This window comes from Leuciscus leuciscus (genome assembly GCF_965113295.1).
Source record: "Leuciscus leuciscus genome assembly, chromosome: 19".
NCBI classification, from domain to species: domain Eukaryota; kingdom Metazoa; phylum Chordata; class Actinopteri; order Cypriniformes; family Leuciscidae; genus Leuciscus; species Leuciscus leuciscus.
This window is the reverse complement of record NC_138743.1, coordinates 14399923-14423783: the sequence shown is the minus strand read 5'-3', so window position 1 is coordinate 14423783 and position 23861 is coordinate 14399923. Positions and strand designations below refer to the sequence as shown.

The window sequence follows — 23861 nt, the reverse complement described above, 5'->3', positions numbered from 1 at the left end:
CTTCTACAAATGTAATTATACACCGTTTATTTTTATATCAAATTATACAAATATTAGAACTAAACCCATTTTATTCTGTTATTCTGTTTTGCAATTCAAGAAGTATAAAAAAAGTTAAAAACAGGCTATTTAGTGCTATTTGGTTCAACAAAAAAGCAAACATAGGGCTATACTGCCCTCTTGTGTCCAAAAGGATATCAAAATAGTATATAAAACGTTTTACTAGGTAGGCCTATTGTATTTAAATATAAATGTATTAGGTATATGACTGTGAGGATATTTTCCCATCGGTTAATCGACGTGTGACACGAGCGGGTGCTTTTAAATCGCTAATATAAAAGTGAAAGTAAAAAACGGACGTCCGCACTGACATTGATAATGGTGCACGTTGGAAAGAATGATACTTTTAAACATAACACTAAACCGCCATTAGGTGTCGCCAGGCGACCATCTTAATGAGCGAGTCATTGATTCATTCGTTCAAACGATTCATTCGAATGACTGAGTCATTCATGATTGAGACAGATGTTTATGGATTGACCATTGAATCTTTGAGTCAACCGATTCGTTTCAAAATGCTGAATCATTCAGTAATGAGAAAACAAGTTGCTGTGAGATGCGCGATGGTTCGGCTGTGATCTTTGTTTAACTATTTATGCTGCTGAAACAGAACAAAAACAGTCAATATTGCATCTAAAATGTAAGTGACTTAATTGTAACTGTTTATTAACCTGTTGTATGAAATCAATGTCACAGTTTCAATCGTGATTATATTCAGGAAATAGTAGCCTACTCGTCAAGTGAGGTTGCTTAACTCTGTTATAAAATATATAAAAACTCCATATTTGTAATTTTTATAGTCAGTATGTTGTTAACTGGGTTGCTTTTTTGTGTGCTGCGCACATTTGTTTACATTTCTCCTGGAGAAGCTGCATGAGCCTCAGCAGGGCAACCTTGTTACCATTGATCAGTAATACATTTATTATTAACTGCTGATTGGAACTTAAAATGAATGTAATGAAATTAGAATAATCTCTCGTTTTAGTGATTCCCAAGTTATTTTTTTTTGTTCTTGACGTTCTAATCAGGCTATACTCTGGTCGGGCAAGTAAAATTCTCTTTCAGGTAGGCCTATTGTATTTATATATAAATATATTAGGGATGTGACTGTGATAACATTTTCCCACCTATGGAAGTAGGAATAAACTAATACATTTATTTATGTTTTTATGTGTCCACTGTTCAACTGCAACCGCGTCACACACACACACACACATTCCAGAATTGCAATCTTGTCATCGCAGCCTGTTCAGTATAGCCCTAATACAATATAATAATAAAAATAGTCAACATAACATATACGAATTACACTGCTCTGTTTAAATAGTAAGTAGTACAATTTGTACCATTCACAGTAAGCAGAGCTCCACTGTGATGTTTCCAAGCACATTTTTGCGCGTGTGAAGAGGATGATTTTTTCCATCGATATTGGAACACGAGTGAAGTACAAAGCCTATAATAAAGAATAGTTTAGCATCCAAATACATCACAACTGTTGAAACGTTTTGATTCTAATGATAGGGTTACGTGAGCCCAACACTTACTTTCGTTTTTCGTGTGTGTGTGTGTGTGTATATATATATATAGAGAGATATAGATATAGATAGATAGATATTTATATATATATATATATATATATATATATGTGTGTGTGTGTGTGTGTGTGTGTGTGTGTGTATATATATATATATATATATATATATACACATAAATATATATATATATATATATATATATATAAATATAGCTGCGAGCAGCGATGGAGGGCCAAAGCCGGCGGCACCGCCACCCCGGTGCCTTTAGGTAACTAAAGGCACCGGGGTTGCGGTGCCACCGGCTTGGGCCCGCAATCGCTGCTCGCAGCTATATTTATTATTATTATTATTATTTTGTCAACCTTTCGGGCACTTTTGGGGCCCTTAACATGCTCGAAAACTCTTGAAACTTTGCACACGGGTCAGAACCTGCGGCCATCAGGGCTGGGCTGAAGCTGGTACCCGGGCGTGGCAGGGGGGCTCGACAGCGCCCCCTGGAACGGGATCCGAACACTTGTCCATAAATCAAACACACTTGCATGTAATAATATGAAACTCGGTACACATATAGATCTCATCGGGCCGAACAACTTTCGTGCTCTAAGTTTTACGCCAGCCCAACAGGAAGTCGGCTATTATGGGTTGTTTGGAAAACGCTTGCTGTGGAATGCGAAGTACTCCTCCTAGAGAATTCATCCAATCCCCACCAAACTCGGTGTGCATGAAGTCAAGACATTGAGGATTCTAAATTGCGGACGGATTTTTGATATCTCGAACGGTTTGGCCGTGGCGAGGAAACGAATTTATGGCGAGAAAAGAGAAACACGAAGTGGAATAACTTCTGCATACATTAACTGATCTTGATGAAACTTCAGCAGTGTGTTCGTGGTAAGAGGCCGATCAGATGGATGTAACTATTGTGAGTCAAAGTTATAGCGCCACCAACTGGCAGCAGGAAGTGTGTCACTTTCAACATGCTTTTGACAAAAGTGGGCGGGTTAGTTTTAACTACAGTAAAAAAAAAATAGTTTGTATATTGTACTCATCAAGCCGGACAACTTTCTAATTTACATTCATTAGCCGCAACCAACAGAAAGTCAGATATTTTGGTCTGAATATGGATTTTTTTGCTAAATCAGCCTCTGAGTTTTTAGTTACTCCTCCTAAAAGGTTTATTTTATTCCTACCAAACTTTTTCAACATGATAAAAATATATTAATGATGCTAAATTGTAAACGGATATTGAATATCTCAAACCGTTTTGCTATGGCGAGGGATTCAATTAATGTCAAAAAGGAAGCAGGAAACATCTCATAACTTCTAAAAATGTAATTATACATCATTTATTTTTATATACAATTATACAAATATTAGAACTAAACCCATTTTATTCTGTTTTTGCAATTCAAGGAGTATGAAAAAGTTAAAAACAGGCTATTTAGTGCTATTTGGTTCAACAAAAAAAGCAAACATAGGGCTATACTGCCCTCTTGTGTCCAAAAGGATATCAAAATAGTATATAAAACCTTTAACTAGGTAGGCCTATTGTATTTAAATATAAATGTATTAGGTATATGACTGTGAGGATATTTTCCCATCGGTTAATCGACGTGTGACACGAGCGGGTGCTTTTAAATCGCTAATATAAAAGTGAAAGTAAAAAACGTACGTCCGCACTGACATTGATAATGGTGCACGTTGGAAAGAATGATACTTTTAAACATAACACTAAACCGCCATTAGGTGTCGCCAGGCGACCATCTTAATGAGCGAGTCATTGATTCATTCGTTCAAACGATTCGTTCGAATGACTGAGTCATTCATGATTGAGACAGATGTTTATGGATTGATCATTGAATCTTTGAGTCAACCGATTCGTTCTAAATGCTGAATCATTCAGTAATGAGAAAACAAGTTGCTGTGAGATGCGCGACGGTTCTGCTGTGATCTTTAACTATTTTTGCTGCTGAAACAGAACAAAAACAGTCAATATTGCATCTAAAATGTAAGTGACTTAATTGTAACTGTTTATTAACCTGTTGTATGAAATCAATGTCACAGTTTCAATCGTGATTGTATTCAGGAAATAGTAGCCTACTCGTCAAGTGAGGTTGCTTAACTCTATGTTATAAAATATATAAAAACTCCATATTTGTAATTTTTATAGTCAGTATGTTGTTAACTGGGTTGCTTTTTTGTGTGCTGCGCTCATTTGTTTACAATTCTCCTGGAGAAGCTGCATGAGCCTCAGCAGGGCAACCTTGTTACCATTGATCAGTAATACATTTATTATTAACTGCTGATTGCAACTTAAAAATGAATGTAATGAAATTAGAATAATCTCTCTTTTTAGTGATTCCCAAGTTATTTTTTTTTTGTTATTGACGTTCTAATCAGGCTATACTCTGGTCGGGCAAGTAAAATTCTCTTTCAGGTAGGCCTATTGTATTTATATATAAATATATTAGGGATGTGACTGTGATACAATTTTCCCACCGGTTAATCGACGTGTGACACCGCTGAGGGCTTTTAAATCGCTAACTTAAAAGCGAAAGTAAAATACAGACGTCCGCACAGACATTGATAATGGTGCGGAGTAGAGCGAGCATTTTCAATGTATTCCTATGGAAGTAGGAATAAACTAATACATTTTATTTATGTTTTTATGTGTCCACTGTTCAACCGCAACAGCGTCACACACACACACACACACACACACATTCCAGAATTGCAATCTTGACATCGCAGCCTTTTCATTATAGCCCTAATACAATATAATAATAAAAATAGTCAACATAAGATATACGAATTACACTGCTCTGTTTAAATAGTCAATAGTACAATTTGTACCATTCACCGTAAGCAGAGCTCCGCTGTGGTGTTTCCAAGCACATTTTTGCGCGTGTGAAGAGGATGATTTTTTCCATCGATATTGGAACACGAGTGAAGTACAAAGCCTATAATAAAGAATAGTTTAGCATTCAAATACATCGCAAATATTGAAACATTTTGATTCTACTGAGAGGGTTACGTGAGACCAACACGGCTTACTTTCGTTTTTATTTTTACATTAAATTTAAAGGATTTGTTGTGGAATATTTTGAGTGTATCATAAAATCAGAGACAAGTAATATTTTCTGTCTTATATATATATATATATATATATATATATATATATATATATATATATATATATGTGTGTGTGTGTGTGTGTGTGTGTGTATATATATATATATATATATATATATATATATATATATATATATATATATATATGTATATATATATATGTGTGTGTGTGTGATATATATATATATATATATATAAATATAGCTGCGAGCAGCGATGGAGGGCCAAAGCCGGCGGCACCGCCACCCCGGTGCCTTTAGGTAACTAAAGGCACCGGGGTTGCGGTGCCACCGGCTTGGGCCCGCAATCGCTGCTCGCAGCTATATTTTTCGTTTAAGCTTATTAGCGTTAGGCTATACTGAAAGGTCTGATTTACGCACTGTTACTTACAACAGTCATTGTTTTGTGGCAGACTAAAGAATAATGACAGACTGTTGATCTTTGAATAAAAATATGTTTGGTTCAGGTTTGAAATTCTTTATCTTTTATTATAGGCTACGCAGTCTAATATCATAGAAGCCCCACATCCCGTCACCCCAGACCCCAGACCCATAGACAGCCCTGACAGTGAAGTGCACTGTGAAGTGCAGTGTTTGGTAGCAATAAAGCACTGTCAGGGCTCGGTTGCAGCACGGGTGAAATCAAAGGCTGTATTTAGTTGCAGCAATAATTTGATTTAAACAAATTTAAATTATAACAAAAACTATCAAAAACATGAACGTAACAACCAACATAGGAGGAGACGAGAACGGACAAATACTGAACCAAGGCTATAAATACACAGAGGGATGATTAACGTAACTCAGAACAGGTGTGACTTAAATCAGTAACCAAGGAAAGCACACAGACAGACGAGCAGGCGGGTAAAAACCAAAACTAGAACACAAAGCAAACAGAACATAACCATGATGACAACTGGGACATGATTTGTGTGTGAATGTAACTCAGACTCGGGTCATCACTTTTTAAGGAAGCAAATAATATGCGTATGCGTTTCCGCTACTGAATAAAATAATAAAAAAGTAATTTAGATTTTTTCTCAAGTCAGAATTTTCAAGTCAAGTCACCTTTATTTATAGTGCTTTTTACAATACAGATTGTTTCAACGCAGTTTTACATTGATAACAGAAAAATAATGCAACTAAGTTTGTTTCAGCTGTACAGCAGATCTAAAAGAAAATAGTGTCAAAGTCCAGCTTAAGTCAGTTCAGTGATGATTCATTTCTGTTGTAAAAAGGTTATTAATTTAGTTCATTTATAGATATAGGCGCTCTGGAGAAAACAGTGATGTCATCGTCCAGCTCAGTTCAGTTCTCATATAATGGTGTTAATGCAGGCAGATTAATAATATTGTTGAATATTAATTGTGAGATCAATTATAAAGTCAGAATTGCAAGATATAAACTCCAATTTTTTTTTTTTAAAGCTTCCATTCTATTTAGTAGGCCTACTATTCATGCATAGTCTGGAATGCCTTGAACACAGACAAGAAGAGTGAAATGTCCCATTGCGGTTATATTGTACAGTATATCAGAAGTCTTAGAACACTGCTTGGCCAATCAAATTTGAGGACCAAAACTAACAATTACACTCCTGTACTATAAATGGGACAAGTATAATTATGACCGCCGCTAGCGTAGCTAGTGAAAGCGGTCATATAGGGATTGTCAAAGTTTTTTTTTTTTTTTTTTTTTTTCATCTACTGAATTTTTCGTCAACGATACCAGGGACACCGAAACACCGGGGAACATGAAATTTGGTGGGCATGTAGCCCCACTAGACTTTTACGGAAAAATTTCGTTTGGTCCCCGGGGGCCACTCCCCCCCCCCGCGCTGGGCCCCCCCAAACCCAAAAAATGCAGTTTTTCCTAAATAACTACCTGAACCGTGGCACCGAGGATGAAGACATTTTTATGGTATGTTGGTCTTAAGGGCCCACATCAACCTAGCCCATAATCACTCATTTGTGATTTGCGCCCCTCCCATAAAAAATTTAAATGCAATATTATTCTGCTTTAATCGCCCCTATCTTCAGTTGAGATGTTCAGAACTGCACCATATTTCATGTGTATGATTAACTTGACATCCTCTGGGGGTATGCTAAGTTTCGTAGAATTTCATCCGTGGGGGGGTATTAAATAAATTCATTTATGTGCACATTTAGTGACTGTACACTCATCGGCCTGTAGATGGTGGTGTTGAGCGAAGGGTTGCTGGTTTAGGATGATACTGTCACACACACACATGCAGGAATACAAACAAACGCAAGCATGCACACACACTGACATCCACACGCACAGACACACACACACCCATACACACACATACAAATCCACATGCACAGACACACACACACACAAACACACACGCGCACACACATGTACGCACGCATACATACACGCACAGAGACACACACACACACACACACACACACACACACACACGCACACACACGCGCACACACACACACACACACACACACACACACACATACACAAACACACACACACACACACACACACACACACACACACACATACACACACACACAGACAGACATGCACATACTACTACTTTTTTTAGGTATATACATAAACACGCAATACAGCCAAATTGCTCCACGTCATTTATTTTTGTGGAAAGCCAGTGCAGGCCTGAGCGGCGGTCATATTTTGTACCGCCATGCGGTACATCTAGTTAGAATGCAGTATGCATACAGTGCTGAAGTTCAGTTGTCCTCTGTTTTTATGATCTGGTATGTGATTCTTACTTGGTGTGTGGTTTCACTGAAGTAATGTAAACAGTGTGTGAGAGAGAAGGAGAGAGAAATGAGTTACAGGCAAGAAGGAAATGGCTGTTGTGAGAGCCTATGGGTCTTTTGTACATTTACATTTACCTGTTTATTTACATTTTAACCAAAGAAACACATCAAGTTTATATTTTATGACCTTATGCATTCCCTGGGACTCAAACTTATGACAATGGCAGTGTTTCTACGATGCTCTATACTGTTAGAGCTACAGAAATTCATAATCATGTGTGTGTTGCTGAGGACCCCTAGGCTACTATTATAGCTATAGGGACTGATGACATTTTTGATTAAGAATAACCATCCAATATGGTTACAATTACCAAGTTAGATTGTAACTTATGCAAGAGCCAATCCTGACACTAGTAGCCAGTCGTGTAACTAATATTTTTGTGTTGCCAGACTTTTGACTGTCGACATAAAGTCTGGTCCACTGCTGTTTATTCTGGCCAATAATTGCCCACTTAAGCAGAAAGTATATCAGTCCATGATGTCCATGCACACTGTTCGCATGCAGCCCTGATTTTTGTGTGCAGACATCTGTGGACTGTGTTCATGGCGGAAATTATGTCATGAAGTGAAACATGGACAAGAGAAGTATACTTTTGGCTTAAGTGATTTTTGCATGTGCAAGTGTTTTTAGCGCTCAAGCCGACTCTGGTTTACATTTATTTCATGTTTAAGTAAATGGTACTTTTTGTACTTTTTTTTTACAGATTGCTTCAGAGTAGTTTCACTGTTATAAACAGGAAAGAAACGGAATCAATTATGCAAAATTCTTTGATCAGGAAACAATAAATTCAGTTTAATTACAACTACAAAGCAGCTCTGCAAAAGATAATACTGTAGATAATTATTCAGTTCAATTAAATTATTCTGTTCTCATTCAATAGTTTCAGTGCAATTAACTGAATAGTATTTGTCTTTTTACCACCTATTGATTTAGTCAAAGTGCAACAGTGGCAAGGAACAAAAACTCCACAAAGTAGTGGGGAAAAAAACCTTGAGAGAAACCAGGCTCAGTCACAGGTTGTAACAGGAGGTTGTTCTCCTCTGGACTAATACAACAAAAATAAGCTGAATGATGATTTCAAGCTACAGCACAAGACTATGTTTTTGTAGACCAACATTATTATAATTTTTTAAAGCTGCTCCTCTTGCTTGTTAGTTTGCCACTGTTTGCGGCGTGTGCCACAACAGAAATGGGAGACACCACTGAGGTGGAAGTTTTAGTCTGACTGGCAGGTTGAAATCATGGAGGTAGAGTTGCAGTATCAGCAGACAACTGAGTATCGATGAGTTTTTGCATGACAGTCATATAGTTAACATGTTAAGCTGCAACGCCACTTTTGAAAAATCCCCAGAAATGACATACCCAAACTGAAACAGATACAGTTCATGAACCCTTTGCACTAAAAGCACAAGTATGATCTCATTTGAAAGCTGACACCTGGTAGTTTATTGTAAATGTAGATTAATTATTGTCATAACGAAAAACATTTTTTTTTAAATAGCTTCAAAGTTTTGTAAAGTTATTAGAAATTTATTTTTATGAAACATATTCATGAATATAAAATTGAAGTGGGCACTGTAGCAATCTAGAAATGCACTGCAGCTAAAGCCATATGTGTGACCATGTTATATTTAAAATCTGAAAATGATAAGTCTAAAACTCGTATTTAGTTAAATGTTTTTCAAGATCATGTCAAATTACTTTATTTTGATTAGACTCTAAAAGTGCTACTGATGTTTAGTCATCATCTAAGTCATCTATTCAGTCTATTGTCTCTATTGTTTTGTGGTGCAAACGAGCCCCATTCAGTCTCAGTCTCCCCATGCACACATTCACACACCTCTCCAGCCTGGTTATGGATCTAAATATGCATATCTTTTGTCTGCATTATAGTTACTAACGACTGGCTATTCACATGCTATTCATAGGGTTTCAATCCCTAATTTATTTGATCAAAGTTCTCACTTACATTTGAAACTGTATCAAATGCACTAAAACATTTCAGAAAAGCATTACTATTTAGAAAAAAAACCCATAAAAGAATAACTTCTAGGTGACAGGTGCACCTGAGCTAGCTAGCGTGTTAGCTTAGCACACCATCAATACACGACCATTTATGAGATTAAAACCATGTTTGTGCTTCAAACTTATTTTATAACGCAAGTCAAGTGTTTTAAATAATCTTCTGTGATCTAATTTGGCTTCAGATAAAAAAAAAAATCAGACAGAAAATATATTATATATAGTATGCACGATGATAAAGTCTATATCGATTAGCATTACATTATAAATATAATCTATTATTTTAAAAATACCTGACATTGCTTGAAGAACACAGGCTAATCACATATCATTGCAATCAAGTTTATTGTCTTCAAACCGTCTGTTTCTGCATATTACAGCGATCTCTGTGTTAGCCATAGACAGTATGGTCAGAGCCCGTCTACGGAGAGCCTGTCCACTCCCTATTAAGCCCTATTGTACCGAATTTTGGTTGTAGTACCACCAGAGTTCCACTGGGGGCGCTTGCCATGAGTGCAAAATGAATGGGAGTCAATGGGGCTAGACGGCTAAATTTGTCTCTTTCACCCGATTGCCGTTGAGAAATCTCAGATGTGATTGTAGATTTTGCAAGTTCAACATGGGTTTTAGGTCGAAAGTTGAATGAACGAGTACTTATGTCGTTTTGATTTCTTACAGGTTGAGTTGTTGTTGCCCATAACACGCTAGCATTCTGCTAATGACGTCAGCATTCTGACGTCACTGACATTTTGAAAGACTTTTTTAAAGCAAATAAGTGACTCTAAAAAATCTAACACCCAGCAATGTGTAATTTCTTTGCATCTCCTTTCGAATACAACATTCAAATTACTAGACAAAAAATTATATCCTGAGAAAAGTGGATTTTGAGGGGTATACCGCCATTGACCTCCATTCATTCTGCACTCGTCCTGTGAGCGCCCTCATATGGAATCAGAGTGGAACTGCAACCAGTTCAAAAGCCGGAAGTGTAGTGAGAGTGAAACTTCTCGCCATATTAGACATTCTCTGGTATGGAGTATTTTTGTGCATATAGCGCCCTCAGGCTATTGGTATGAATTGAAAACACAGCACATCTCAGTAAGAAGCGCTCATAATGATTACATCGACGACGCATTTGGGTATAAATTCAATAAATATTATTCCTGTCTATAGAAATATGATGTGAATCTATGAGAATATATCAATATTTCTCCAAGTCTGCACATTTTTGAGCTAAAAGCCCTGAGGGACGTTGTTTTGTGAATCGCTGTCATGACAACAGCACGGAGTTTTTTTCCTGAATGGACCAGCTGACGGTCATAATTAAGTTGGCTTGAGAGAGCCAACTTACTGATATTATACTTAAACTTAATATTATTATTCTTCTTCTGAGACTAAAAAAATATAACTTTAATACAGCCTAGAGCTTTAACTCTACATACTCCAAACTCGGCTCAGACCTTCAGACTATTCTGACTCGGTATGCTATATCTTTTCTAACTGATCGGACTTACGGTTTTCCTAAAAATGACGATCAAAACTCGGAAAAACTCCCATTGACTTTTTCAAACTGACCAACCGACAAAAATTCAAATCTAAATCCCTTGAAGACTAAACCAAACTGCCGTTCTATATACTATATGAGCCATTGAGACTCATTTAAACTAATAAACTCATCTATCTACTTCAAACTAAATTAAACTTCAAACTAAATTAAACTTCAAACTAAATTAAACTTCAAACTAATTTAAACTTTAAACTTCAAACTAATTTAAACTTTAAACTTCAAACTAATTTAAACTTTAAACTAATTTAAACTTCAAACTACTAAATTTACTTCATTTAAACTAATAAACTCATCTATCTACTTCAAACTAAATTAAACTTCAAACTAAATTAAACTTCAAACTAAATTAAACTTCAAACTAAACTAAACTACTAAATTTACTTCATTTAAACTTATAAACTCTAAACTCATACACTTATAAACTAATTAACTTATAAACTCATGAATTCATAGACTTATGAACTCTTAAACTCATAAATGTATAAACTCTGAACTCTTAAACTCAAACTTATAAACTGTAAACTCATTTAAACTTATAATCTCTAAACTCAAAAACTCGTACACTTATAAACTCATCAATTTATACTTATAAACTCTAAACTCATAAACTCTGAGTGTGCGTGTGTGTCTGAGTGAGTGTGTGAGCGAGTTAGTGTGTGTGTGTCTGTCTGTCTATCAATCTAACTTATCTATCTATCTATCTATCTATCTATCTATCTATCATAAACTTCAAACTACTTTAAACTACTTTAAACTTCAAACCACTTTAAACTTCAAAACACTTTAAACTTCAAACCACTTTAAACTTCTTAATTTAAATATACCAGCTCCAAAGCAACGCCATAGCAACCAAACTTGAGTACCCTAGCAACCGTTTTGCAAGACCTATATCTCTGTATCAGAACATCGTATAGAGATGAGGTTTGGCTCTTTTGACTCATGCTAGCAAACAGCACTTTCAACATGCTACACATGCTAGCAGTGAATAGCTACATGCTAATAGCGATTAGTTAAGTAAGAGCTCTATAAAAACTCCATAGTAACCATCTGTGACAACTACCAACCAACCTAGTAACACCATATCAACCGCTCTGAATACCATAGCAACCACCCAGAACACCCTAGCAACCACCTAGCAACCACCCAGAACACCCTAGCAACCACCCAAAAGACCCTAGCAACCACCCAAAATATCCTAGCAACCACCCAGAACACCCTAGCAACCACCCAAAACACCCTAGCAACCGCCTAGCAACCACCCAAAAGACCCTAGCAACCACCCAAAATACCCTAGCAACACCATAGCAACCACAAAAAACATTCTGGTAACCACCCATAACACCCTAGCAACCACCTAGCAACCACCCAGAACACCCTAGCAACCACCCAAAATACCCTAGCAACACCATAGCAACCACACAAAACATCCTAGTAACCACCCATAACACCCTAGCAACCGCCTAGCAACCACCCAAAACACCATAGCAACCACCCAAAATATCCTAGCAACCGCCTAGCAACCACCCAGAATACCCTAGCAACCACCCAAAACACCCTAGCAACCACCCAAAATACCCTAGCAACCACCCAGAATACCCTAGCAACCACCCAAAATACCCTAGCAACCGCCTAGCAACCACCCAAAAGACCCTAGCAACCACCCTAAATATCCTAGCAACCGCATAGCAACCACCCAGAATACCCTAGCAACCACCCAAAACACCCTAGCAACCACCCAGAACACCCTAGCAACCGCCTAGCAACCACCCAAAAGACCCTAGCAACCACCCAAAATATCCTAGCAACCGCCTAGAAACCACCCATAATACCCTAGCAACCACCCAAAACACCCTAGCAACCACCCAGAACACCCTAGCAACCACCTAGCAACCACCCAAAAGACCCTAGCAACCACCCAAAAGACCCTAGCAACCACCCAGGACACCCTAGCAACCATCCAGAACACCCTAGCAACCTCCCAAAATACCCTAGCAACACCATAGCAACCACCCATAACATCCTAGCAACCGCCTAGCAAAAAACGTTCTGGTCCAAACTTTCTCAAGCCAACTTAAAGTTTGTCTCGACGAACTTTCGCATCTAGTTCATATTAAAAGGTATCAACGCATTTTTTCATTTCATAACTCCTGACACAAATTAAGACCTAACTGTCACTATAAGTTTCTCAGAATACAATAGTGGTCAAATACTGAAACTTGAGTCTTATATCTTTTTAATGATGTATAGTTTGTCAAGGTAAAACATTTAATCTGATAGTAACTTTGAACTAAATAAATAAAAAAACGCTTCAGTGCGCCGACGCACTGGTGAAGCTTAACAGGTTTTAAGGTCTGTGTTGCGGACCTAGCTGGTTTGGGCATGATGCATTGTGGGGTCTGTGCCGAGGACTTGTCTGGTAATTGAGGTTTCTGTTGAAAACACCAATTCAACATTTAAAATTTTAAATTTTTCGGACTCTATGGGCCCTATTTTAACGATCTGAAACGCAAGTGTCAAGCTCAAAGCGCAAGTAACTTTGTGGGCGGGTCTTGGGCGCTGTTGCTATTTTCACGGCGGGATAAATGACTGCGCCCGGCGCAAATCTAAAAGGGGTTGGTCTGAAGTAGCTTCATTATTCATAGGTGTGGTTTGGGCGTAACGTGAAATAAACCAATCAGAGCGACTGCGACATCTAAATCTATCTATCTATCTATCTATCTATCTATCTATCTATCTATCTATCGTAATAATGTATGATTTGCAAAAATGAAAACTGCTGCTTCTGTGTAGATGAGAGAATCAAAGTGCGCGTTGTGCACACGCTACATTGATTATGGCCAAGCATGCGCCCTTAAAATAGCATATGAATAACATGCGCAACGCGCAACGCGCCACTGACTTTAAACTTTTTTTTCCTGGTTAGTGGCGCAATTGTTTTCTAAACCTGCAAAATAGCATGAAGGAACGTTTGCGCCGGAACACGCCTCCTCTTTGCGCCCTGGGGAGCGCAAGTGTATTTCCTAACTTACCGACGTGCTTCTGTGGAGGGAAAAGTCCGCTTTGCGCGGGCAAAATAGGAATGATACATGCGTCGGTGTACAAAGTCAATTGCGCTGGGTGCAAGATAGGGCCCCTTATCTGTAATTATAAAAGGATGAAATGTAAGAGCTGAGAGACAGTCCATCAATTGTTTTGCAGAGCAGGACAGAGTTAAACTGGAAAAGAGATTGCTCAAATATTTACTCCACTTTTAGTCGTTGTGCGTTCAGAAGTGGAACAGTCAGAGTATGAAGGCTTTGTTCTGCCTTGCAGTGGGAGCTTATTGAATTAAACACTTCTCACTAGACTACAGTACCAATATAACCAGGCCACTCAGTAGTATTATAGAATGCTTTCCTGGGGTGGGCATTTAGATATGTGGAGGGCAAAACTAATGTCAATGTGCATAGAGATAATATTCAAATGACAGTTTTTAATCAGATATCAATAATCAGACTCTGTGCATGCTCTTTGAGGTGGTGACCATAGACCTGCATTATATGACTGACAGACAAGAACGGTTTGACCTAAAAAATCTAAATTGAAACTACTGCGGAAAAAAAGACACCTACATCTTGGATGCCCTTGAGGTAAGCTAAAACATACCAAAAATTAATTTCAAAGTGAACTAAAGCAAATTAAAAACATATAACATATAAACATATAAAGACATATAAACAACATTAAAAACTTGATTTTCACCTCAGGGGGACTTTAACATAGTAACACTGTTTTATTCAGTTTTGTATTATGTCCGGTTTTGACCTTCAGTAAAAAATGTAAAAAAAAGTATACAAAAATGCAAATTGGCCTGTAGCTATGTAGTATATTATTTAAGTCAAAAATGAAGAAGACTGTATTGTATCTTATAGTACAGTAAATATACCCCTAACAACATACTGTAAACATCATGAATCATGACTCTCAAATCTATACACAATAACACACTAAAAGAAGAGGTTTTGTTTCTCCCACTGTTTCTTCCTAAGCAGTGATGATGACTCAAACAGGAAGCTTCAGCTTCCCACGATCCTTTGCCCGAAAAGTCCCATGAGTCCCATGTACATGTTAATCAATTCATGTAAATCCAACACACTTTTTCCCCCAGAAATATGGTCTTTATAATAAATAATCCTTTTAATTTGCATGAATGTTTTTCCTTTGAAGAAGAAATATTTTTGAAAAATAAATCTAAATTTAAGGTTTGAACCAAAATGTGAGAATAAATAGAATAAATTGGACTGTAACAGATTAGACTTTTACAAGCCACTGAAGGGACATGGTGGTGGAAACAAATATGGGATGGGAGGAAAAAATCAAAGCTTTTCCGTTCTCTCACAAAACTTGTTGTGAGTTCAGTCAAAAACTTCCTGTTTAATGTCCCGCTGGCAGTGTTTCAGACAGCTCAGTATGTTAACAATGGAGAGTTTTATTTTGAAATTGTACTTAAGTATAAAGAAATATGGTCAAGGTTTAGTTTAAGGAGTTCTGTAAAGTTAATTTTCTCAAAAACGAGCTTTATAATATAAATTGATCTCTAAGAGCAGGTGGATGAGAGACGTCTGCAAAGTGCAAAACCCCAAAAGCGTTTCTACAAAAAAATTTAGATAGTCAAACTTCAATGTTCCGAATTCAGTTCACATATCAACTGGTATGACCAGTTGATATGTGAACTGAATTCGGAACATTGAAGTTTGACTATTTTTGCAGTAATGCTTTTCGGGTTTTTCACTTTGCACACAGTCCCTTCGGACTTGTCTCTCAGCCACCTGCTCATAGAGATAGAGAAAAATATTTGTTCTCACCATCCCATATTTTTTCCACCACCATGTCCCTTTAAGGGCTTTGTAGACTTACTCCAAAGCATATAACTATAAATCATTAGAAAGGTCTAGGCCTACACTTCTCTACACTGGAGAAAATCTTATGGATTTGTATTTGTTTACTTTAAATTAATTTAGAGAGAAGTATTATTTTTTCCTATATTTTTACCCAAAATAGGGTTTTTTGAACATTAGGGAGTACACATGTAGCTATTGTTGGTTAGGGTTAGGGTGTTTCTTTTTTAAGCCTGCTTTTCTGTAGCTCAAACAGTAGAGCATTGGCGTTTACAACGCTAAGGTTATGGGTTCAATTCCCAGGGAAAGCAAGAACTGATAAGAATGTAAATGTGTACTTTGAAATGCAATGTAAGTCGCTTTGGATAAAAGCATCTGCCAAATGCGTAAATATACAGCCTTGAGAAAAGTTTACAATACTTTTTTAGATGACCTTCATATAGCAAAATTAAAATATCCTATTTTAACTTTAATAAAAAACAATACCTGGAATATGAAGTGACTGTAGTTGAAGGAACACTTTCATACTGTAGAGATATGGCACATATCATGACTGTTGATAGTTCATGATCATGTTTAGCAATGACTTTATTGCAGGTATGTGCTCGAGGATTCTTCCTGAGTGAACAGGAAACCTGTCTCCCCTGTAACTGTAAAGGCCACGCTGATAGCTGTGAGGATATCACTGGGATATGCATTGTAAGTATTAGTTTCAAAACTCTTTAAAGTAAAAACATTTTTAATTATTTAATGTAAGTGCTTTAATAAAAACAAGCTAAACAGAAACTGAAATTCTTCGATGTGGTAACTGTCACACTGGCACATATGGTGTTGATTTTAACATTTATGTAACCATGGCAGTGTAACCAGCATTTGTGTGTGTTTTTTCTTTTTTTCTGAAATGCACCTCCCTTCTTTTCTGCATCCCGTGTTTCAGGAATGTCAGGATCACACTGTTGGAGATTTCTGTGAGCAATGTGAAGATGGATTTCTACCTGTGTTTCTTCCTGATGGCACCTTCATGTGTAGACCATGTGCCTGCCCGATTTCACTGGAGTCTAACAAGTGAGTCCAGACTTGAGCTCAGACATTTACACCTAAATCATGCCGACTCAATCCCTAACAGCAACAGCAAAAATAAATAAATCAGTAAAAAAATCATATCTTATTTCAGGATAACTTGAGTCCTTATTATCCAGTTTAAAGTTAAATATGACATGCAGCAAAAAAGTTGTCTTCTTTACTAGTATTGTTATTTGTGTGATTGCATCATGTTTATATTTTTAACATGAACAAACATCCATAGCCTGGACTTCATAATGTAAAAAGGTTATTTTCACCTATCACACAGCCTTATCTCTCATTAGGGCTAGACTGGGGCTAAAATGTTGCCCTGGAAAAATCCAGTCCATTTGACCCACATGTTTCCCAGTAAACATCTTGAGAGCCTTTAAATTGAAAAATAAATAAAATAATGGACAAAAATCATTAACAAAATATATTACTGAATCGCAAAATGCAGCTGACAATATTAATGTTGCATATTTTGTCACATAAAAGTAGCAGTAAACCATTGATTGTGAGTTAGGATGCAGTTGTCACATATCCTGTGTTTGTGTTTCCTAAACGACTCCTAAGTTGAAGCTTTCTTCATTTCATTTCTTCAGTTAATTTGGTTTCCATTGTTTCCATTTTCACTTCAGCTCTGTTTCAGTTCTCTGTTTTCTGAAATTGTTGTAATGTTTTTGTGTTAATCTGTTGTACCGTGCGGATATTTAATTGATGAATCATTTGGTACATACATTGGATATAGATTCTATAGAAATCGAGGCGGTGAGTGTAGTGCGCTTACCTGGCTCCGTCGGTCCCGTGAGGGACTGGGTAGGGAGGCGCGGGGCGACAGCGCGTCCTCAGAGCCCACTGCCCGTGGCAAATGAGGGTGTGGCCGAGAGTGAGGAAGCAGTGCGCTGCTCACTGTCAATACAGGCCCAATACAGCCCAGAGGTTTTGGAAATTGCTCTTTTATTAAAAAGGCGGGTACAGAACAGAAATAAAATGAAACACAGCATTCTCCAACCGGCCCTCTTCTGGGGGATGGAGCGGTGCCTTCACCGTCTCTTGTAACAGAGCAGTTCCCTCCATCTCTGGGCCACCCGTCTCAGGGCCACTTGGATGTTCGCATCGAGAAAGCAAACTTTGTCTGCGTCCTTCATCTCACCATCCCTTCGCCTCCTCCAGAGCCCCAACTTTCTGTTGTGCCGCGAGGTCACGCCCTTTTCAGAGAGGGCGTAATATTACACTTATGTTCAGTTAGTTTCTGTTTTCATGGACTTTCAGTTTGTTTTCATTCATCACATGTTCCTTTGTTTGATTTTCCCGCCACTCATCAGTAACCATGGACATTCATTCATCACAGCTGTTCATCATTTAGTTCGTCACCACTATGTATTTATTTCCTTTCTGTTCACTCTGTCTGTCGGTCAATGTTCATGTAGGCTAGTATTTGCATGTTGTGTGTGTTTACCCTTGTTTCACACACACACTGACTACGTTTACATGCAGCCAATAACCCGTTCAAAACCGGGATATTAGCAATAACCCGGTCGCGCGCGGCCATGTAAACACCGGCAAAAACCCGGATATGCTCATATCCCGGTTTTTAAAAACCCGGATATTATACCTGGGGTACCCCCTTTCTAACCCGAATATTTGGTCATGTAAACGCGTATCGGCATATCCCCATCAAAAGGGACATGGATTTGTGTTCTGCGCATGTTCTATTCGCAAGGAATCTTGGTCTTTTGAGTAGGGACGGCGCATACAGAAACCCGCGTGCAGTATACCAGAAGTAAACAAGAAGTAGAGGTAAACATGGCGAGACGCAGCACAGCACCACACTTTTGGAGCGAGGAGGAAATCGCAAACAAAGGCGATCGCTATCTGCCCCGAACTATTCATTATCCGCGTGCTGCTGCTGTTGTTGTTGTCTTTGGATACAGGAAAAAGAATCGGAAATGACGCATATTGCGTCTTAAGGAAGTCCGTACGTCCAGACGCTAACCGCGCGTCGCCGTTTACATCGGGATATTGTAAATTCCATGTATACAGGAGTAACTCTCTCTGCACACGCATGTAAACGCGTTATTCCGAATGTTTCAGAAACCCAAATAGTGACCCTAACCCGACCATAACCCGGATATTGGCTGCATGTAAACGTAGTCACTGTTACACCTTACACCTGTTCCTGTGTTTATTAAGTTGGCTTGAGAAAGCCAACTTACTGAAATCCTATTTAAACTTATTATTAGTGGTGCTTTTTCAAAGCAACACTATTGTTATTAGTGGTGCTTTTCAAAGCAACACTATTGTTATCCTCCATACTTATTATTAGTGGTGCTTTTCAAAGCAACACTATTGTTATCCTCCATACTTATTAGTGGTGCTTGCTGAAAGCAAGGCAACACTATTGTTATTGCTCATACTTATTAGTGGTGCTTTTTCAAAGCAACACTAGTGTTATTGTCACTAAACTTATTATTAGTGGTGCTTTTTCAAAGCAACACTAGTGTTATTGTCGCTCATACTTATTAAGTTGGCTTGAGAAAGCCAACATATTGAAATCCTATTTAAACTTATTAAGTTGGCTTGAGAAAGCCAACATATTGAAATCCTATTTAAACTTATTAAGTTGGCTTGAGAAAGCCAACATATTGAAATCCTATTTAAACTTATTATTAAGTTGGCTTGAGAAAGCCAACATATTGAAATCCTATTTAAACTTATTATTAAGTTGGCTTGAGAAAGCCAACATATTGAAATCCTATTTAAACTTATTAAGTTGGCTTGAGAAAGCCAACATATTGAAATCCTATTTAAACTTATTATTATTCTTCTGTAAATAACTGTTGACTCAAACTCGCCCTAGAGCTTTAACTCTACATACTCCAAACTCGGCTCAGACACTCAAACTGATCTGAAGTTTTATGCTATATCTTTTCAGACTGATCGGACTTACGGTTTTCCTACAAATGACGATCAAAACTCGGAAAAACTCCCATTGACTTAACATTGGGCATTCTAAAAAAATTCAAACTCACCAACCGACAAAAATTCAAATCTAAATCCCTTGAAAACTAAATCAAACTGCCATTCTATATATATTAGCCAATGAAACTCATTTAAACTAATAAACTCTAATCTCATACACTTATAAACTAATTAACTTAAATTTAATAACTAATTAACTAATAAACTCATGAATTCATAGACTTATGAACTCTTAAACTCATAAATTAATAAACTCTGAACTCTAAACTCATTTAAACTTATAAACTCTAAACTCAAAAACTTGTACACTTATAAACTTATCAATTTATACACTTATAAACTCTAAACTCTGAGTGTGTGTGTGTGTGTGTGTATCTATCTATCTACCGCTCTGAATACCATAGCAACCACCCAGAACACCCTAGCAACCACCTAGCAACCACCCAGAACACCCTAGCAACCACCCAAAACACCCTAGCAACCACCCAAAATATCCTAGCAACCACCCAGAACACCCTAGCAACCACCTAGCAACCACCCAAAACACCCTAGCAACCACCCAAAAGACCCTAGCAACCACCCAAAATACCCTAGCAACACCATAGCAACCACACAAAACATCCTAGTAACCACCCATAACACCCTAGCAACCACCTAGCAACCACCCAGAACACCCTAGCAACCACCCAAAAGACCCTAGCAACCACCCAAAATATCCTAGCAACCACCCAGAACACCCTAGCAACCACCTAGCAACCACCCAAAACACCCTAGCAACCACCCAAAAGACCCTAGCAACCACCCAAAATACCCTAGCAACACCATAGCAACCACACAAAACATCCTAGTAACCACCCATAACACCCTAGCAACCGCCTAGCAACCACCCAGAACACCCTAGCAACCACCCAAAACACCCTAGCAACCACCCAAAATACCCTAGCAACACCATAGCAACCACACAAAACATCCTAGTAACCACCCATAACACCCTAGCAACCGCCTAGCAACCACCCAGAACACCCTAGCAACCACCCAAAAGACCCTAGCAACCGCCTAGCAACCACCCAGAATACCCTAGCAACCACCCAAAACACCCTAGCAACCACCCAGAACACCCTAGCAACCGCCTAGCAACCACCCAGAATACCCTAGCAACCACCCAAAACACCCTAGCAACCACCCAGAACACCATAGCAACCGCCTAGCAACCACCCAAAAGACCCTAGCAACCGCCCAGAATACCCTAGCAACCACCCAAAACACCCTAGCAACCACCCAAAAGACCCTAGCAACCGCCTAGCAACCACCCAAAAGACCCTAGCAACCACCCAAAACACCCTAGCAACCGCCTAGCAACCACCCAAAAGACCCTAGCAACCACCCAGAACACCCTAGCAACCGCCTAGCAACCACCCAAAAGACCCTAGCAACCACCCAAAAGACCCTAGCAACCACCCAAAATATCCTAGCAACCACCCAGAATACCCTAGCAACCACCCAAAACACCCTAGCAACCACCCAGAACACCCTAGCAACCGCCTAGTAACCACCCAAAAGACCCTAGCAACCACCTAGCAACCACCCAAAAGACCCTAGCAACCACCCAAAACACCCTAGCAACCACCCAGAACACCCTAGCAACCGCCTAGCAACCACCCAAAAGACCCTAGCAACCACCCAGGACACCCTAGCAACCACCCAAAAGACCCTAGCAACCACCCAAAATATCCTAGCAACCGCCTAGCAACCACCCAGAATACCCTAGCAACCACCCAAAAAACCCTAGCAACCACCCAGAACACCCTAGCAACCACCCAAAAGACCCTAGCAACCACCTAGCAACCACCCAAAAGACCCTAGCAACCACCCAGGACACCCTAGCAACCACCTAGCAACCACCCAGAACACCCTAGCAACCTCCCAAAATACCCTAGGAACACCATAGCAACCACCCATAAAATCCTAGCAACCGCCTAGCAAAAAACGTTCTGGTCCAAACTTTCTCAAGCCAACTTAAAGTTTGTCTCGACGAACTTTCGCATCTAGTTATTATTATTCTTCTGTGGAAACTATTGACTCAAACTCGCCCTAGAGCTTTAACTCTACATACTCCAAACTCGGCTCAGACACTCAAACTGATCTGAAGTTAGTTGCTTTATCTTTTCAGACTGATCGGACTTACGGTTTTCCTACAAATGACGATCAAAACTCGGAAAAACTCCCATTGACTTAACATTGGGCATTCTAAAAAAATTCAAACTCACCAACCGACAAAAATTCAAATCTAAATCCCTTGAAAACTAAATCAAACTGCCATTCTATATATATTAGCCAATGAAACTCATTTAAACTAATAAACTCTAATCTCATACACTTATAAACTAATTAACTTAAATTTAATAACTAATTAACTAATAAACTCATGAATTCATAGACTTATGAACTCTTAAACTCATAAATGAATAAACTCTGAACTCTAAACTCATTTAAACTTATAAACTCTAAACTCAAAAACTTGTACACTTATAAACTCATCAATTTATACACTTATAAACTCTAAACTCATAAACTCTGAGTGTGTGTGTGTGTGTGTGTGTGTGTGTGTGTGTGTGTATCTATCTACCGCTCTGAATACCATAGCAACCACCCAGAACACCCTAGCAACCACCTAGCAACCACCCAGAACACCCTAGCAACCACCCAAAAGACCCTAGCAACCACCCAAAATATCCTAGCAACCACCCAGAACACCCTAGCAACCACCTAGCAACCACCCAAAACACCCTAGCAACCGCCTAGCAACCACCCAAAAGACCCTAGCAACCACCCAAAACACCCTAGCAACCACCCAAAATACCCTAGCAACACCATAGCAACCACACAAAACATCCTAGTAACCACCCATAACACCCTAGCAACCGCATAGCAACCACCCAGAACACCCTAGCAACCACCCAAAACACCCTAGCAACCACCCAAAATATCCTAGCAACCGCCTAGCAACCACCCAGAATACCCTAGCAACCACCCAGAACACCCTAGCAACCGCCTAGCAACCACCCGGAATACCATAGCAACCACCCAAAAGACCCTAGCAACTGCCTAGCAACCACCCAGAATACCCTAGCAACCACCCAAAACACCCTAGCAACCACCCAGAACACCCTAGCAACTGCCTAGCAACCACCCAAAAGACCCTAGCAACCACCCAAAAGACCCTAGCAACCGCCTAGCAACCACCCAGAATACCCTAGCAACCACCCAAAACACCCTAGCAACCACCCAGAACACCCTAGCAACCGCCTAGCAACCACCCAGAATACCCTAGCAACCACCCAAAACACCCTAGCAACCACCCAGAACACCCTAGCAACCGCCTAGCAACCACCCAAAAGACCCTAGCAACCACCCAAAAGACCCTAGCAACCGCCTAGCAACCACCCAGAATACCCTAGCAACCACCCAAAACACCCTAGCAACCACCCAAAAGACCCTAGCAACCGCCTAGCAACCACCCAAAAGACCCTAGCAACAACCAAAAAGACCCTAGCAACCGCCTAGCAACCACCCAAAAGACCCTAGCAACCACCCAAAACACCCTAGCAACCACCTAGCAACCACCCAAAAGACCCTAGCAACCACCCAAAAGACCCTAGCAACCGCCTAGCAACCACCCAAAAGACCCTAGCAACCACCTAGCAACCACCCAGAACACCCTAGCAACCACCCAAAAGACCCTAGCAACCTCCCAAAATACCCTAGCAACACCATAGCAACATCCTAGCAACCGCCCAAAACA

General features: G+C 39.1%; 2 protein-coding genes across 2 annotated transcripts in view; one reads left to right on the top strand and one right to left on the bottom strand.

Moving 5' to 3' along the window:
- The window catches only part of lama4 (laminin, alpha 4), a 156049-nt gene that overhangs the window by 6307 nt on the left and 125881 nt on the right, over window positions 1-23861 (top strand). The window contains exons 2-3 of the mRNA XM_082148436.1: window positions 16610-16711; window positions 16950-17077. Coding sequence (XP_082004562.1) covers window positions 16610-16711; window positions 16950-17077 — 230 coding nt within the window. The remainder of the gene's footprint in view (window positions 1-16609; window positions 16712-16949; window positions 17078-23861) is intronic.
- The window catches only part of LOC309482909 (uncharacterized protein), a 170433-nt gene that overhangs the window by 32181 nt on the left and 114391 nt on the right, over window positions 1-23861 (bottom strand). The window lies entirely within an intron of this gene.